The sequence below is a fragment of the Notothenia rossii genome, assembly GCF_949606895.1.
Source record: "Notothenia rossii genome assembly, chromosome: 1".
NCBI lineage: Eukaryota > Metazoa > Chordata > Actinopteri > Perciformes > Nototheniidae > Notothenia > Notothenia rossii.
In genome coordinates this window covers 21,107,665-21,124,650 of record NC_136912.1, presented here as the reverse complement: position 1 = coordinate 21,124,650, position 16,986 = coordinate 21,107,665, and the positions used below count along the sequence as shown (strand labels likewise).

Below are 16,986 nucleotides of genomic sequence, written 5' to 3'. Positions count from 1 at the left end.
TTTCCTTTGTTGTCCCAGTTATCCTCCATTCAATATTACTGGCAAAATGACATGAGAGGAAGTGCTAGAACAAAATTAATTTGTGTTTGATCTGTGGTTGTGTGTGTGACAGAGGAGGGCTATGATTCATTTTTGTTCACACACCAGAGCGGTTTAGGGGCCGATCAAATGTAAAATTGGCTGCATTGTCACTGTAGAGGGGCACCTGTGATTAATTATTGGTCACTTGAGCTAACAGTCAATTATGTCTTAAATGCCTCACATGAGAAATGTAAATCTTTTAACCAGTCTTAAAAGAGGCAAGTTTAAAATGTAAACCCATCAAACACTTGTCTGCCTTCAGCTTTGTAGTGGTAGAGTTGTAGTCATAGTTCCTTTGTAGCCTAATATAGAGCTTAATATAGCTCTAACCTTCTAAAAGTCGTGTTTATAGTTCAGAAATGATACATTTGGTGTTCATATGAGAAAATTATGTAAAGTATATCTAAGATTCAATGGAAAAACCCCATTGGCTTTTTGTCCCAGGGAACCAGGGTGGTTCTAACCTTTGGCTTGGCCTACATCACAAAACATCATCCCTCCAGGACTCTGCAATTATTGATCGGTGTTTCCCAATGCCAACAATGACATCCTCAAACGTTTTTCTTTGTCCAGAACTCAAAGACATTCAAGTTTACTGTCATAAAGGAGTTAAGAAACCAAGATATGTTTACTTTTAAAAGGCTGAAATCAAAGAGCTTTTCTAAACGATCAATCAAAAATGATTAATGGATTATCAAAATAGTTGACCATTCAGTTAATAGTTAACAAATAATGGATTCATCTTTAAAACTCCATTGTGCATTGAGACGTTAAAGTACAGCGATAGGGACTGTATGTGTGGACACCACTCAGAGACAGAAAGATAGAAGATATTTCCTTTATTCTTTTCTTTATTAATTTCTTTATAGTGTTTTTAGTTCCTTTATAAATTCATGAAAATAAAGCATAGTGAATTATAGATTTCCTCCAAACCTTTTCCAGTCACAGCTTCCATGTGGCCGAGGCTGACTTTTGTCCCTCTCAGTTCTTTGTGCCATCATCAACAGTTTGATGGGGCTAAACGTAAGTCGTTGATGTGTTGGAAGTATTGAACAATGGGTAGCTGTATTAAGAGAATCAATAGATTGCTCCAAAAAAATCTCATCATGTGCCCAAAATAGAACATAGTGCACATCCGGCTACCCCCTCACTACCCCATGCGGTCTATCTGTTAGGATAAACCTTTGCCAGGGAGTCATTCTCGATGACACTCCTCTCACATTGGACCACCAGCTGGAGCCAGCATCACTGAGGGCTGTGGAGTACTTTTGTTAAGGCCATACAGGAATTCTTTTTTTAAATGGATGGACATATTTGCAAAACGGACCAACAAACAATAGAACCTTATATAAATCTCAGGCCTAAAACCAGGCGTTTGGGTAATAACATCAAGTGTAGGTGCAGGTGAAGGTAGACACCACCAACTCAGGACTTATCAGGGACCATGTGAGGGGGATTGCAACACAACCTGCAGAGAGATTACAGTTAACAGTTGAAGGTAAGACTAAGCAAGGTTTGAAAGGCGCGGTCATCTTATCCATGTGAGGGAACTCCCTCTGTGATGTGAACGGTGGACATCACACTCTCCTCTGCCCTCCACGAACCTCAACCTCCAATCTTAATTCTATCTGCGTGGAGGTAGCACGTCTAAACCTGAAGCCCAGGTGAGCTCAGCACACATAGGGAGCATGGACTCGCTCGGCCAGCCACAGGTGAGGACACAGGTGAGGACAAGCATTATATACCTGAGTTATACTCTTACAGATATACTTTTTTCTCTAAACTTAGCTTAAGATTTTTACGAGGCCTTTAGGTGTGCTGTTACTATTATGATGGTAACATATTTTATCATAGTAACATAATGAGATATCTTCTAGTTTGTACAAAGCCATATTTCTACGTTAAAAGTTCTTAAGGTATCATTTTTATAAATGATTGACATGAGTTGCATGTAAGTCTATCAACACGTTTGCCCTGGCTGCAAACACAAAGGACAAAATGGATCCAGGTTATTGAAATACTGGTAAAGTATTTATATTTATATGGAATTGATTAATCAGGTGATAAAAGAACACATTGACATTTGTCTTGAAAAATATTACCTGTTTCGACCATTAAAACATACAATTGTTTAAAAACATGTGTTGATATTATTATGGACATACATTCACAGAGTGTTGTGTACATTAATGATATACATCATAAAATATAAGCACATTAATAAAGATTTGTTTTAATAGATAACACATTAATTCAAATACCTAACTGATCATAATGTTGTTTGAATGGAATTTTACTGCAGCTAGACCACGTGCCAAAAAGATCAATACCCTGGCATGTGTGTGTGTGTGTGTGTGTGTGTGTGTGTGTGTGTGTGTGTGTGTGTGTGTGTGTGTGTGTGTGTGTGTGTGTGTGTGTGTGTGTGTGTGTGTGTGTGTGTGTGTGTGTGTGTGTGTGTGTGTGTGTGTGTTACATACTTTGTCTAACAGTTCATAATTAGCTGTTAAACAACTCTAAGTATGTAACACACATACATGTTGGTCAAATATAATGATTTGATTTGACTGAAATATCTTTTTCAGACAATTAATGTTCATACAGCTCAAATTAAACTTGAATACATTTCCTAGAAAGTATGTGACATTTTTAATTTTGAAAAATAGCATTTCCCCCAATCATTCAGAAGGAAATCCTTGTATAATATGTTATTTTTCCCCTCTCTTTTTTAGCCAATGGCTACTCAAAATAATTGCGAGGAAGGCGACAATATCTGTGCTAATGACAACATGTGCAAAGGTATTTATTTTTGTGTGAAACGCAACAGAAGGCTTTTGATGAATTTTGATGATGTAATTGATATAGTTGTTCAAAGAAGTGCTGTAAATGTGCATTGGTTTGTCTGTCTTAGAGGTCAAAGCGAGCCTTGCACACTCCACTGTGGCGTTGGTTGAGGAGGAGCCAGAGGAAATAGACCCGTGGGACCTGCCGGAGCTGAAGGACACAGGGGTCCCATGGTCAGGTAAAGACTTGTAATGGAGCAATTATTACTAAGGTACAGTGTGGTCTTATCATTGCACTTTTGGAGGATAACGTGTTTCCTGATTAGATCTACATGACCATGTAATACATTTACATGCCCACTAAAGTATACATATCCTACTGTACATCTGACAAAGTGTACATAACATAACGCACATAACATTATTACACAAGCACATAGAAGCTGAACATCATATTAATACATTCAGATAAACAGTATAACTGGAGTAACTGATTCTGCCAAGACATAATTGCCCTATTAGTCGACAATCTATCAAATTAGTGTTATTTATCGGGCTACTTAGAAAGATAAAATGCAAGTCATAGATAATAATGTATATGATAACGACAGTAGCCAGTGAGACAGAAAGCTCAGCATGTGCCAACAAACTGTACTGTTATGAGTCATGAGGGCAGTGCAATGGACTTTTATCACTTCAGATATTTTAACATGTATTAGCACAAAAAGCACAGCTGTTATCTTTACCACCTTCATGGTCCTACTACTTTGTAACAGAGCCATTGATTATGTTAAGAATCACTCCTGGTTTCCATGTGCAGACTTTGAAAAGACCCCCAAAAAAGTTTGATGCAATCTGTTCCCATGTTTGTTATTTATTATTTATTTGTCAAGTCTCTGCTCTCACTCTAGCTTTGGATACCAAAGGGAAGGTGTGGAGAGTGTTGGTGTCGGTGGGGAAGTTCATCCTGCTGCTGGGTTTCCTCTACATCTTCATCTGCTCTCTTGACCTCCTCAGCTCAGCTTTCCAGCTTGTTGGAGGTAAACACAGTAACACCTATCTTAAGCCACTTTTATATTTAGTTTAACTTAATTTAACCAGGTTTGTCCTATTGAGATTCAAGATCTCTTGTTACAATGGAGAGCTTAGAACAGCAGCAACTTCAACACAAAGTTTTAACGACTTACTCAAAAGCACATAGATTTGAGTAACATCAAACACTTATAATGCATTTTCATTATATTCCTTATCATTGTTTTATCATTGTTGGATTGATGTATTTTGTATGGTTACTTACCTTTTTATTCCTATGTATTGTAACCTTGTCCAGAAAGAAGCCAATGATACTATTACTGTTTGAAGGAGGTAATATGCACATACTCCTATGTTCTCCTTGCCCAGGAAAGGCAGCGGGGGACATCTTTCAGGACAACTCGGTGCTGTCCAATCCCCTGGCTGGTCTGGTCATCGGTGTCCTGGTCACCCTGCTGGTCCAGAGCTCATCCACTTCCTCATCCATAGTGGTCAGCATGGTCTCTTCTGGACGTGAGTATGAACACACACACACACACACACACACACACACACACACACACACACACACACACACACACACACACACACACACACACACACACACACACACACACACAGACAGACAGACAGACAGACAGACAGACAGACAGACAGACAGACAGACAGACAGACAGACAGACAGACAGACAGACAGACAGACAGACAGACAGACAGACAGACAGACAGACAGACAGACAGACAGACAGACAGACAGACGGACGGACGGACGGACGGACGGACGGACGGACGGACGGACAGACAGACAGACAGACAGACAGACAGACAGAGACACACACACACACACACACACACACACTCTTAAGATTACCTTTGTTGCTTCGGCAGTGTTATCCGTCCAGCTGGCCGTTCCTATCATCATGGGCACCAACATCGGCACTTCTGTCACCAACACACTCGTCGCCATGACGCAGGCTGGTGACCGCAGCACCTTTCGCAGGTAATTATTTTGTATTTGATGGATTGGTTCCTTTTACTGCCTTTCTCTGCAGTCAAAAAGCCCTCAACATGTTCAAGAACATTGTGTTCTTTGGCTAATATCCTATATTTAGACTATCATTTATGATCATCAAATGTATCTGAAAAGTCACAAAATGTGGAGATTTCTATTATAAATAGTTTTACTTTCATGCTTTCTTACTAGATGACTTATTCCTGTAGAGCAATAATATGTAATCCCATTTGAAAGATCAAAGGTCATCTCACTTTGCATTTATCTACCTCCTCTCACAATGTATCCAGGGCCTTTGCAGGGGCCACAGTTCACGACTTCTTCAACTGGCTCTCCGTGCTGGTGCTGCTGCCTCTTGAGATCGCCAGCGGATATTTGTACGAGGTCTCGAAGCTCATCATCGACTCCTTCCAAATTGAGAGTGGAGAGGCCCCGGAGCTGTTAAATGTGATCACTGATATCATCACTGAGTCAATTATACAGGTAAAATGTTTCGCATAACTTCTGATTATTGATATTCTGCACAAAATGTTATTAGGTCATTTAAGCTATCCTGTGGGATTAAAGAAACAATAGATATTTTTAATATAATAATTGTTTATTAACTCCATTATCATTTTGAAATTTAGCTGGCACTTATATCCAGTTTGAATTTGAATAAGCAGCCGTTTTCATTTCATTTCAAATCTTTATTTATCCAGGTGAGCCCCTTGAGATCATTGATCTCTTTTTCAAGTGAGACCTGCTCAAGTATGTTCCACATGAAACGTAAAAACATAAAACAACAGAATAACAAAAAGGACATCAAACAGCATCATTACAGGGATTACAATTTATCCACATGAACAGGTACCCACAGCATCCGAATTTGTAGCATCCAACCGTGCTTTAAAAACATTTAGTGGCACCAGATTGCTCAGTTTCCATTTAATTTGCACTGTTCCAAGACAGAGGAGTTGCGCATCTAAATGCTATCTTCCCTAAGCAGTAATGCTTTTGTTATGAGCTGTTGGAAGTGTCTGGAAATATCGTACAATCATTTTCATAATGTATACATTTGCAGAAAGTGGTGAAACACTCTCCTTCTAGTTTGTCAAAGTCCAGGTTAATGTCTGTTAATGTGTTTTTTCAAGTCCAAGACTGGAATATATCTACTTTGTTATGGTATAAAATAAAGAAAAGAAGATCATTTCCATATTGGAGAGGCTGAAAACAGCAATTTTTACCAACAATTTATCAATTGTAAAAAAAGCTTTGTGGACAATCTGTAACAGTAGTCATAGTTGGGCGGATACAGAAGTTACTGCACAGTTAGTGTAATCTACTGTATGTGGTCCACTGAACCTCTCATAAACCAATCACATTATGTCAGTGTTGGGGAGGTAACTACTTAACATGTTAGGGATGTAACTACGGCATAGGGAGAAAACTAGTTTGGTTAACAAAGACTAAACAGTTCCTTAAAGTTCTTATTTGTCATGGTTTTGATCTACTTCTTTATTTTTCCCTTCAATCTAGTTGGACCAGTCCGTCATCAATGGGATTGCCACCGGAGACCCAGCAGCCAGGAATAAGAGTCTCATCAAGAAATGGTGCCATACCATCACCAAAACAGTAAGACCAAAACATTTCAGCTCCATATCAAATATTCAAAAAACATTTAGAAGATCAAAGATCTTTATTGTCAAACTGCCAATTTGTTTCAGACCTTAATGAACGTCACGGTTCCTGGTCCAGATAACTGCACGTCTCCGTCCCTGTGCTGGGTCGATGGCAACTACACCATCACACTGAAGAACGTTTCTGAAACGTGCAATCTCCAGAAATGTAAGAGCAGTTTTGACAGTATACACTCTATTTTCTGTAAGCTCTCGATTAAATGAATGTATATTATTCTCACTGTGAAAAATTGGCTTCATTCCACATGACGTTGCAACCATGTTTAAACAAAGCACAGACACTACTGTTACTATAAGATCATACATCTTTCAGTGAAACTTTTCAAATGTATTTACAATTGTATTGACCCCATTTCCACCTGCAGAAACAGATAAGGCGTATCCTTAGATCACATAATCGTTGACAATGTTTTATTGTTGTTGCAGTAGGCCATAAAAAAGACATACATGCAGCTTTAAAACATGAAGGATACCAGCCATCGCTGATGCGTGTGTTTTTGTTTGTCCTCAGGTAAGCATATATTTGTGAATGTGAATCTGCCGGACCTGGCGGTGGGTCTGATCCTGCTCACTCTCTCTCTGCTGGTGCTCTGCTCCTGCCTGATACTCATCGTCAAGCTGCTCAACTCCATGCTGAAGGGACAGGTGGCCTCAGTCATCAAGAAGATCCTCAACACCGGTGAGTGGCACCGCACACTCAAGTGCAGAGAAATGAATGGGAATGTGTTGGTTAGTAACACTTGCATGTTGTGTGTCTGTTTGTGTGTGCAGATTTCCCATTTCCATTCGGCTGGGTCACAGGTTACATTGCCATTTTTGTCGGAGCTGGAATGACATTCATTGTGCAGAGCAGCTCTGTTTTCACTTCTGCTATCACTCCACTTGTCGGTGAGTTCATTCATCCATTTCATTCATCTCTATTTGTGTTTTTTTTTTTTAAATGCTGTTACTTAAAATTCCTGTCAATCTTTTCTTCTTAGTGAAACAATCTACCTTGACTAACTGCTTTCCTGGTTATAAAGGGATGATGGTAGTTGAAGAGAGGGAGTGTAATTATGTGTTTATTTGAATAGGTATTGGTGTCATCAGCATAGAGAGAGCATACCCATTGTCTCTGGGTTCAAATATTGGTACAACCACCACAGCCATCCTGGCAGCTATGGCTAGTCCTGCAGAGACACTGGCAAATTCTCTACAGGTCAGTCACTTGCACAAGAAAACATGCACACAAACACCACAAGTACATTTAAATATGTGTTGAATTTATTTTGCATTTTGGGAGATACAAGGACTATTAGGTAGAGGGAGCCTGTTTTCACAGAGTTGATGTTATTTCCAGATTGCCCTCGTACACTTCCTGTTCAACATCTCTGGCATCCTTCTGTGGTATCCAATCCCCTTCACGCGAATCCCTATCCGGCTGGCAAAAAGCCTGGGAAACATCACCGCCACCTACCGCTGGTTTGCTGCCGTCTACATCATCAGCTTCTTCTTCATTTTACCGCTCTTCATCTTCAGCCTGTCTCTGGCCGGCTGGAAGGTGATGGTGGGTGTGGGTGTTCCTCTGGTCGCCATGCTGATCCTCATCGTAGTGATTAACGTGCTGCAGAAAAGGAAACCCCGGTGCCTGCCTGCAGCCCTGCGATCCTGGGACTTCCTCCCTCTGTGGGCCCATTCCCTGGAACCCTGGGACAAATTGGTTGGTGCTTGTACCGCAAAATGCTGTTGCTGCTGCAAGTGCTGCCAGCTTGCTGTTGAAGGGGAAGAACACAAAGAGAAAGAGTGTGTGGAAAATAACAACAAATCACACATAGCAGTGTATGATAATCCTGCAATGAGTGCAGAGAAGGAGGTGGAAAATGAGTTCAATTTAGAGCAAAACATTCTGAAAAACACCCAGTTTTGAGATTTAAAATATATATTTGTGACTATGTGTATATAATGGAAAGAAGTATATTAGGCATGGCACAAGGACCAAACACATCCAGGCAAAACTATTTAAAATGTATGTTATTAATTTAGTATAAGATGGTTTAATAAGGAATATCAGACAATAAAAGAGAAAGTGTTTTTCAGCTGCGAGAAGTAAGAATCAATTTTATGATTAAGATTTGTGAACAATAAGGAAAATATAATTTTCTATTGGCTTATTCTACATTATTTGGTTTTCTAACATTTTTGAAATACTTCTTTCATTTGATCAAATCATGAGATTACTAAAATAATTCAATATAAATAAGGTATAGCGTAAGTTATTTAATGTTAAGTTAAGTCAATAACTGGGGCTCATAACAAACTGTTATTTAAAATAGCAAAGCAATGTAAAGGTTGTTTTTTATTCTATATTTTTAAAATGTGAACACTGAGGATGCCATGCCATGGCCTTCCATACAGGAAATACAGTCGGTCAGAATAACATCTGCACAGAACCACAGGTTTTTACTGTGTATAAGACACACTGAGATCCTTATCACATCGTTTTAAGGTGTATAATAATTCAATTTAATTGAGACAGATAATCGTATTCAAGGAATATGTAGTTTGAAATTAGATGACTGTGCATCTGACTTAATGTTTGTAACTCTTTGTACTTAATCTTGAGTTTCTTGTTGTGTTGCAATAGTATCTATATGAACATGTAAAAATAAAATGTTAAAAAACTATACCTAATTGAAAGTTTTTCCCCCTCAGAAACCACTAGACTCATCATTTTAAATGTTCCCTCATTAGCTTGTGACGGCCGCACATTGATTTAAGGTATTTCTTCTAAACTGTAGTGGCAGGGGAAAAGGCTTAAGGCATGTTGTTGTTAAGCATATTTGTATAAGAACAAAGTCATGTTTCAGTTCATGTGTATATGACATCATCAGAATGTGCCTGAGTGTGAAAGAAACGTGGTGATGCTAATGAGCATGCGCAGATGCAATAAACGGTCAGTTCTCCAGGCCAAACTCAGTGCGATGTGGTCGTGTGTTTTTTCTGTCCGTTACAACTAGTAAGCTGATGCTTACAAACTACTTTGGTTGACTACAAACGTGGAGATTTCTTCTGAATATAATGTCTCACGCAACAGGTTATGGGCCCAGTCAAGGAGGCCAAAGGTTTAAGTTGTTATTCGACGGTAACGAGAAAAACGTTGAGTTATGGGAGACAAGGTTTTTGGCGCACATGAACTACACGGCCTCAGTGAAGTTATCCTGGAAGAGCCAGCGATAGACTACAACGATGAAGAAGCACTTGCAGAAGACGCAACAAAGAATCCAGAAGAATATGCTGAATAGGTAATCAGGGGTGGGGAACCTCCGGCCCCTGGGCCGTATACGGCCCGCGAGAACATTTGGTACGGCCCTCGAGGTAATTTATAAACACGTGGGGTGACGTCACGCTTTGCCGAACTGCATTGTGGGAGCAAACCACTGCTTGTGTTTCCGGGGCTTCAACGCACTTCGCCGTGTGTAAGCTCCGTTACGGCCCGTCCACACGGCGGCGTGCTTCTGCCCATTCAGTTTGAATGGGGTGACATCACGCTTTGCCGAACTGCATTGTGGGAGCGTTGCTTCGCTTTGCTCGCTTCAAAAGTTGAGCAATGTTCAACTTTTGAAGCTTTGGCGGAAGCGTCAGCCAATCACATCATATGCCAGTACAAGCTCTAGCCCAGGGGTGGGGAACCTCCGGCCCCCGTGCCGTATACGGCCCGCGAGACCATTTGGTACGGCCCTCGAGTTAATTTATAAACACACCTAAAAAATTAAAAAATTCAAGAAATCTAGACCGCAAAAAAATTAAACAAGCGAGTGCCTGCTTTTCCTGGCCAAGGTCAGGGTCCTTGAACACAACACGAGCCTAACGTGTCATCACCATGGTCATCACGTGGTATATGCATAGACTGTGGCCGTTTCTCAATCTCGAGGAAACTGGCTTCCAAGCCAATATTTTAAGGATGCTACGTCGGAGTGCCGCCGAAGGACTGTTCCAATCTCCAGCATACTTGGAATTCCACCGAGGCCGTGTCCTTGGTTCAGATGAGTACCTGGAGTCAGTGTTCTCTTCTCTGCACAGCAACAGTCCTCTATAAAACACACACACACATTTGCCCCTGTGTCCACTCCTGCAAACGACTCTGTACTTTGCATGACCGTACCTAAAAGCTTGTATAAAGAACTTAGACAACTCTGTTTGCTTTCACCAGTTTATTATTGATTGCTCTCATTGTACATCTTTACAGTATTGACGAGGTTAAAATATCCACAACAGACTTGGTGTCAGAAGTGGGATCTCTGAAAGCTCCTTCGGGGACACTCAAGGACGCTGGTGGTCACGCCGGGATCCTCGGATTCTCCTCTACCTCGACAGAAAAGTGTTACGGGACGAGAGGACCAGCGCCTGGGTGAAACCGATTGACTTCACGAGATCCAACAAACTCAATTGCTCTAAAATACCTGGTCAGATGTACAATTTCTAATTGTTTAAAAGTAAAAGTTTAATAAACTCCATGACATCTGCAGTGGGTTGCTAACCGCAAAAGAGGATACTAGCAATATTCGATAATATATAATATATAAAGTTACAGGGTTTTGTGATTTTATACCCGGAAACAAATATAAGAGAAATAGTTTTGTGATTTGTACGTGGAAACAAATATAAGATCACCGACGGGTGAGCAGTGTTTGATCAACACTTAAGGGATTTTGAAGCCAATATTGATTTATCTAGAGATAGATAGAGATAGAGATGGGGACAAAACAAAGTAAGGGGGCTGAGGCCCCAGCGGGGACCATAGTGGATGACATGAGAGACAAATATGGTGAAAACAGTGTGTCAAAATTAAATATATGGATGGAAATGTTCGGATTTCCAAAGGGAGGATCTTTGAGTAAATAAAAAATCAGAGACCTAAAGAACAAATTACAAGAGCAAGAGAATGGAATGAAAAAGAAAAGACAGTTGAAGTAAAAGAGTTCGATAAAATAGAAAGTCACAGAAAGTGTTTGAAATATTAGGAGGATGAAGCAAAATGTCACAAAAGGAGGCAGTTAGCCTAAATGTCAAAACATTTTTTAAGGTTGAAGATGAATGTGAAGAAAAGAAGGAAAATAATTTCCAAAACCATGTAAACCTCAGATATCTCTGTATCTTTCCATTGCAGGCCTGAATGACCCTCTCCTCGACTCTGGGTATCCTTTCCCTCCCCCGGTGCACAACCCAGGCAATCCGGCTGGCCCACCTCAACCACCACCCCCGCCACTACAAGCCCCAGTCATGCAGTCAGCAGACTCCCCGTCAACTCCAAGCTCGTCCACCCCCATCAGGCCCAAGTGTTCCGGGACAACAGCGGGATAAACGAACCCGATGCCCTAGGGCAGGGGTCGGCAACAGGCGGACCACGGTCCGGATCCGGACCCAGACGCCGACCTATACGGACCCGGACCTATAATCAATACATTAATAGGGGATTTCAATTTTGACGGGGCAATTCTATTTCAACTGCCGCCGACAGGGGGCGAAAGAGACGAGTGAGCGATACAGGGAGAGAAACACAGAAGAAGAGACGAGAGCACGGCAGAGAGAAGCGGAGAGGAAAGTATGGGGGCAAATCTCTGTCATAAATCGCGAGGGCATATGAGATCCACGCGAGCACAAGTCAAGCAGCCGCGGCCGTATATTATTTTCCCGAGCACTAAAACGGCACTCGCGCGAGAGCAATATTGAAGCCTGCAGGGGAGAAACATGCCTTGAGCATGTGCAGCATCTACAGGAGCGCTCCTTGGTCTCCTGCGCTCTCGCGAGCAATTCCTGCTCTTCTGCTCGTGAAACTCTGGCCTGCTCTCGGGCGCGGAGACATTTTAAGAAGTGGGCGTACCGTGTCCCAGTAACGCCAAATCTAATTGGTTACACCCCTCCTCTTTTATGATTGGCTTTTTTCAAATGAAGAGTGATATCGGAGCGGGATAGCCCCGCTGAAGAAGAATGACTGACGACAAGGAGGTACGTACAAAAAAACTACCGGTTTAACATAACTATCATTTTATCTGCTTGACGGGTATTTAAGATATTGACATTGCATTATTTACAAGCCACGGTAAAAGAAGAAAGTGACACAGCTGTGGGCCCGCAATAATAAAAGTTAGCTAAAGTTAACTGTTAGCAGATCTGGATAAACATGATATGTCTATCTGTGATATATTTATACGTCTCGACGTAAGCGTGACGTATGCGGTGCTTTTGCTCTGGCTGGAAAAAATGTTGGTGCTCCAAACAAACCGGATTCCGGAGCTAAGAGGCAGCGGTGTGAACAGGAAAACCCGGTGCTTTTCAAGCTCCAGCTCCATACCGGCCCTGAAACACCGTTGGTGTGAATGAGGTATCTATGACAGTAAAAAAAAGTTGTTATTAATAAACACGAATACAGTTTAAAAGGGGAGTGATTTGTAAAATATCCATAAAGAAAAATAAATCTGCTTACTGTTCTGTTTCATAATGGGTGTTGAGCATGGTGTTGAGCGATGTCCATAGATCTTAGTTTTGCTCTCAAAGTGGTGGTTTGATTGGCTAGAGCTTGTACTGGCATATGATTCGATTGGCTGACTCTTCCGTCGAAGCTTCAAAAGCAGAACATTGCTCTACGCTTTGCTCCCACAATGCAGTTCGACGAAGCGAAACAAGTGACGTCACAAGTGAATGGGCAGAACCGTTGAAGCTTCAACGCACGCCGCCGTGTGTAAACTCCCCAGGATTTACTGAGGTTGGCCATTTCATGGCCAGTGAACTGCGCTCCGCGATCAGAAACCAACTCATGTGCGACACCGAAACGGGTGAAGATCTCATCTTTCAAGATGGCGACAATCTTGTGAGTCGGAAAATCTACTCTTTCCATTTATCAGTTCTATTTAGCCTTTATAATATCATTTCATATCAAGAACCCCTTGTGGTTTTATTTAACAAAGCTATCTTTGATAGTTGATCGTTACAAGCTAAACCCATAAAACCGCACCCTGGGTGTTGCTTTTCTGAATAAAGCAGGATGGAAGTGAACGATTATGATAAAGGGGAGGGAATCAACAAGCAAGCTCCTTATCTCAAAGTACCATAAACTTTATCAGTATCATTAGTATCACTATTAATATTTCACAACCTCTCTAATAGCTGTCTTTCAGAGAATCCAGTTTTTAGCTGGTTCTTTTTTATGACCGTTTGTCCAGGAAACTAGTGCTGACGTTTCACTGTCACATGTCAGTTAACCAATTACAAACAATTGTAAGGGCCTAGCCAGCATGTTGATGTTTTTGTTCCTGTTTTCATTGTGGTTTCTCTCATTTCAGTTCAGCTTTCCTGCCCTTGATTGAACTCCACCTGCTTCCCATCCCTAATTAGCCTCGCCTGTGCCCCATTATCATCTCTCCCTCTGCCTACTTAGATTGCATCCACATTCCCTTCAGTGCCAGTTCGTCTTAGTTTATTCCTAGCGTTCCAGCAGTGTTTTTCTTAGTATCTGATTCCACGTGTACCTGACCCAGCTTCGTGTCCTGACCCGGTCCCTGTCTACTCCTCGTCTGTTTTGTTAGCCTTACTGATCTCCCGTGTACCGAACCTTGGATATAAAGACCTTTTTTGCATCCTAATCCTCTGTCTCTGAGTCGTGCTATTGAGTCCTCCACTTGTGTTCATTCAGTCGTTACAACAATATGACATGGATAATCAATATGCCAATATTGAGGGTGCACAACTGTGCCAAAGGCACATACAACCACGAGACACTACATGGTAAACTGACTGAAGTTAATATACACTCAATGTAATCCACAAGATTTTTACCAAAGCACATTTTACTTTACAATATATACCACCTTTCCGACAATATTGTCAATTACATTTGAGCTACAACGCTTTTTAATGAATGCTGCTGACAGCCACTTGTATTCCATAACTGCAGCTATTGTAACTTTCCAACCTGGCACATGATGGTGGATCTTGTGACGATGTGAAACTATCAAATGTACATAAGTACATCAAATTTGATATATTTTATTTTAATTGAATAATTCAACAAATGTTTTGGTGTGGCAGAACTTTATCAATTGTATCCCTCAACTAAGCCCTCAAATGTACATTGTGACCACTAAACCAAAGAATCTTACTTTATAAAGAATGTAATCTACCTACAAAAACGTAATGCTGCTAAGGAACTGATGCATTAGGATAAAAAATAGTAACATACTGCATATTAATGACCTATCTGTCCTGGGAGAGGTTTATTCAGACTCATGTTTTACCAACCTTTGTTCATAAAAGGTTTTTTTTCGTAGTTCCCATGGATGTTTTAGACAAGATCTATGATTTTAAAATGATAATTTAGGTTAAAAATAGGGCAATTCATAACATTATAAGTAAATATATGATATTTTCTTACACTTCATTTCATTTGGGAGTGCAATGTGATAATGTTATATTATATTCTGTCAGAAAGTTGTTATGTATTTCAACAAATACAACACCAAGTTCTGACTTTGGACTAAAAGCTAATTGCTCAAATCTTTTTTGACTGACCAACACTGTCATCTAGTGGCAAATATGAGAAGAAGTAGGGATGCTGATGAAATTTGAGCATGTTTATTTATGAACACCAATTGAGTACAAAATACATTTTAGCGACAATTAAAGCAGCTAAAATTAATATTTTTAAATTAACAATGGATAACTTGACTACTTGTATCTGAAATGTGTTATTTGTAGAGAGGAACCCAGGAGTTATCATCCAGTTCTGCAAGTTTAAACATATAATGTGATTTATTTTACCAGCTCATAACATTTTGGTCATTGAGGACAGAACAACAATTCGACAAAACAAAATAATGTATTATTTTGAAACCCAGAGGCAATTTTTGGTTACAGTCATTACAAACAACTGATGTGCATTTTACACACACTGTACACTACCACTATCAACTATCACTTAAACTACACTACTTCAATACTCCATCTACTACTTACAAAACTACTGCTTCTAGTTTAAATAAGACTAAAGCAGAAAAAAACAACGTCATACATTTACATACAATACATCTGCATTGGAAGCACCATTTGTTGCATTATACAACATATATTAATTATAATATCTTGTGAGGGTTACTCCACAGGCTCAGTCTCCATGTGCCTCTCTGAAGCCTGGAAGAGGCCTCATCACTGGACCATAAAAGCTGGTCACATTTGCAAGGATTTATGCCAACAAAAAAAAATCGCAGTTGAGCATCATTACATGGGCCAAACACTTTTTTTCCTTGATTGTCTAGTCCTGGTTCAGGGAAGTTGCATCATTATATTACAAAACGACAGAGAAAAACCGTTCTTATGTTGATAAAGAAGAATCTTAATCTTAGAAGGGGACGGGTCCGTAGTAGGCGACGTATGCGGCGACGATGCCTGCGGTTTCAGCCATCTCGTCACAGCCGTCGTGCAGCTCACACACCTCCCACAGACTGTACGGCAGAGGGGAGAAAAACATTAAAAGTGCTGTAAAATGTACTTATGTCTATTATAAGTACTTAGATTCCTTATTTTAAATCAGAGCTTTTTTTTACACTAGATAAAAACTACAATGATTATTTAACTTTTGTTAGGAGTGTCCACAAATGATTTATGTAGACTACCAGACAATTTAATTAAAGTAGATTTCCAAGTTCAAGGCTTTTATTAGTCATGCGTACATAGCTACGGTGTAGTTATGACGATGCACATCTTAGGTCACAGGCTCCACCATAAGTGTAACAAAATAAAACAGAAAAAAAAGCGAAATAAACCCTGTACAGAGTATATTGTTGCATAGTAAGTCAGTCATTTCCACATAGAGTAAATAACTGTACCTCTCGAGCTGCAGAGGGGAGAGGTCTCCTGCTGGGGCGGCTCTTCTTCTCCTCAGGAGAACAGCAGCCAGGTCTCTTGTCATGACCACCTCGGGCGCTGTAGGGACAAACCTTACAAGCTCAAACCTTCTTGAATTTCCTTGTAATACAGACACACTTTAAGTCATTTTAAACCATGCAAAGATTATTTCCAAAAACGTTGCCTACCCTCAGTACTGGCTGACTCTGAGGAAGATGAGGAGGAAGAAGAAGAAGAAGAAGAATCGGAGGCAGAAGAGTTGGATGCTGAGGAGTTAGACTCAGAGGACTCAGAGGATGATTCAGAAGATTCAGAGGAGGAGGAGGAGGAGGAGGAGGACGAGTTAGAGTTGGAGTCAGATGCAGAGAAAGAATCAGACTCGGAGGAGGAGGAAGAGTCTGGAGCAGCAGCAGCCGTGGGGTCAACAGCTTCGTCAGCAGTTACAGCTTCAGCAGCTATGTCGTCTACAGGGTCCACGACAACCTCAAGTTCAACAGATGTGTCGTCTACAGGGTCCAAGACAACC

General features: G+C 40.6%; 2 protein-coding genes and 1 long non-coding RNA gene across 4 annotated transcripts; 2 read left to right on the top strand and 1 right to left on the bottom strand.

Moving 5' to 3' along the window:
• Positions 1–1,486: 1,486 nt before the first annotated feature.
• Positions 1,487–9,539, top strand: LOC307020127 (sodium-dependent phosphate transport protein 2B-like). Of its 2 annotated transcripts, none has more exons than XM_079651286.1 (13): positions 1,487–1,805; positions 2,811–2,877; positions 2,990–3,100; positions 3,773–3,901; positions 4,263–4,406; positions 4,782–4,893; positions 5,196–5,388; positions 6,424–6,519; positions 6,612–6,732; positions 7,096–7,263; positions 7,356–7,472; positions 7,658–7,782; positions 7,924–9,539. In XM_079651286.1, the coding sequence occupies exons 1-13, from the start codon at positions 1,770–1,772 to the stop codon at positions 8,488–8,490; spliced, it is 1,986 nt and encodes a 661-aa protein (XP_079507412.1). In that variant the 5' UTR covers positions 1,487–1,769; the 3' UTR covers positions 8,491–9,539. The 2 variants fall into 2 exon arrangements, with proteins under 2 accessions (XP_079507412.1, XP_079507413.1); XM_079651287.1 differs by having other exon boundaries at positions 1,718–1,793.
• Positions 9,540–10,689: 1,150 nt separating this feature from the next.
• On the top strand, positions 10,690–14,193 carry LOC307022292. The gene is made up of 3 exons (XR_013803355.1): positions 10,690–12,945; positions 13,229–13,431; positions 13,904–14,193. It is a non-coding gene; the product is annotated as an uncharacterized lncRNA (long non-coding RNA).
• A 982-nt stretch (positions 14,194–15,175) lies between these two features.
• bglapl (bone gamma-carboxyglutamate (gla) protein, like) lies at positions 15,176–16,985 on the bottom strand (the record flags this gene model as incomplete). Its single annotated transcript, XM_079649169.1, has 3 exons — positions 15,176–16,057; positions 16,442–16,538; positions 16,649–16,985. Coding segments are annotated over 3 exons (537 nt in total), but the record flags the coding sequence as incomplete, so codon positions are not given.
• Position 16,986: the final 1 nt, after the last annotated feature.

Bases quoted from the DNA above. Each gene is read 5' to 3' on its own strand.
- LOC307020127 (XM_079651286.1), top strand. From the start codon at position 1,770: ATGGACTCGCTCGGCCAGCCACAGGTGAGGACACAG. The intron at 6,733-7,095 runs GTAAGAGCAGTT...GTTTGTCCTCAG, and splicing joins AACGTGCAATCTCCAGAAAT to GTAAGCATATATTTGTGAAT. The intron at 7,473-7,657 runs GTGAGTTCATTC...TTATTTGAATAG, and splicing joins TGCTATCACTCCACTTGTCG to GTATTGGTGTCATCAGCATA.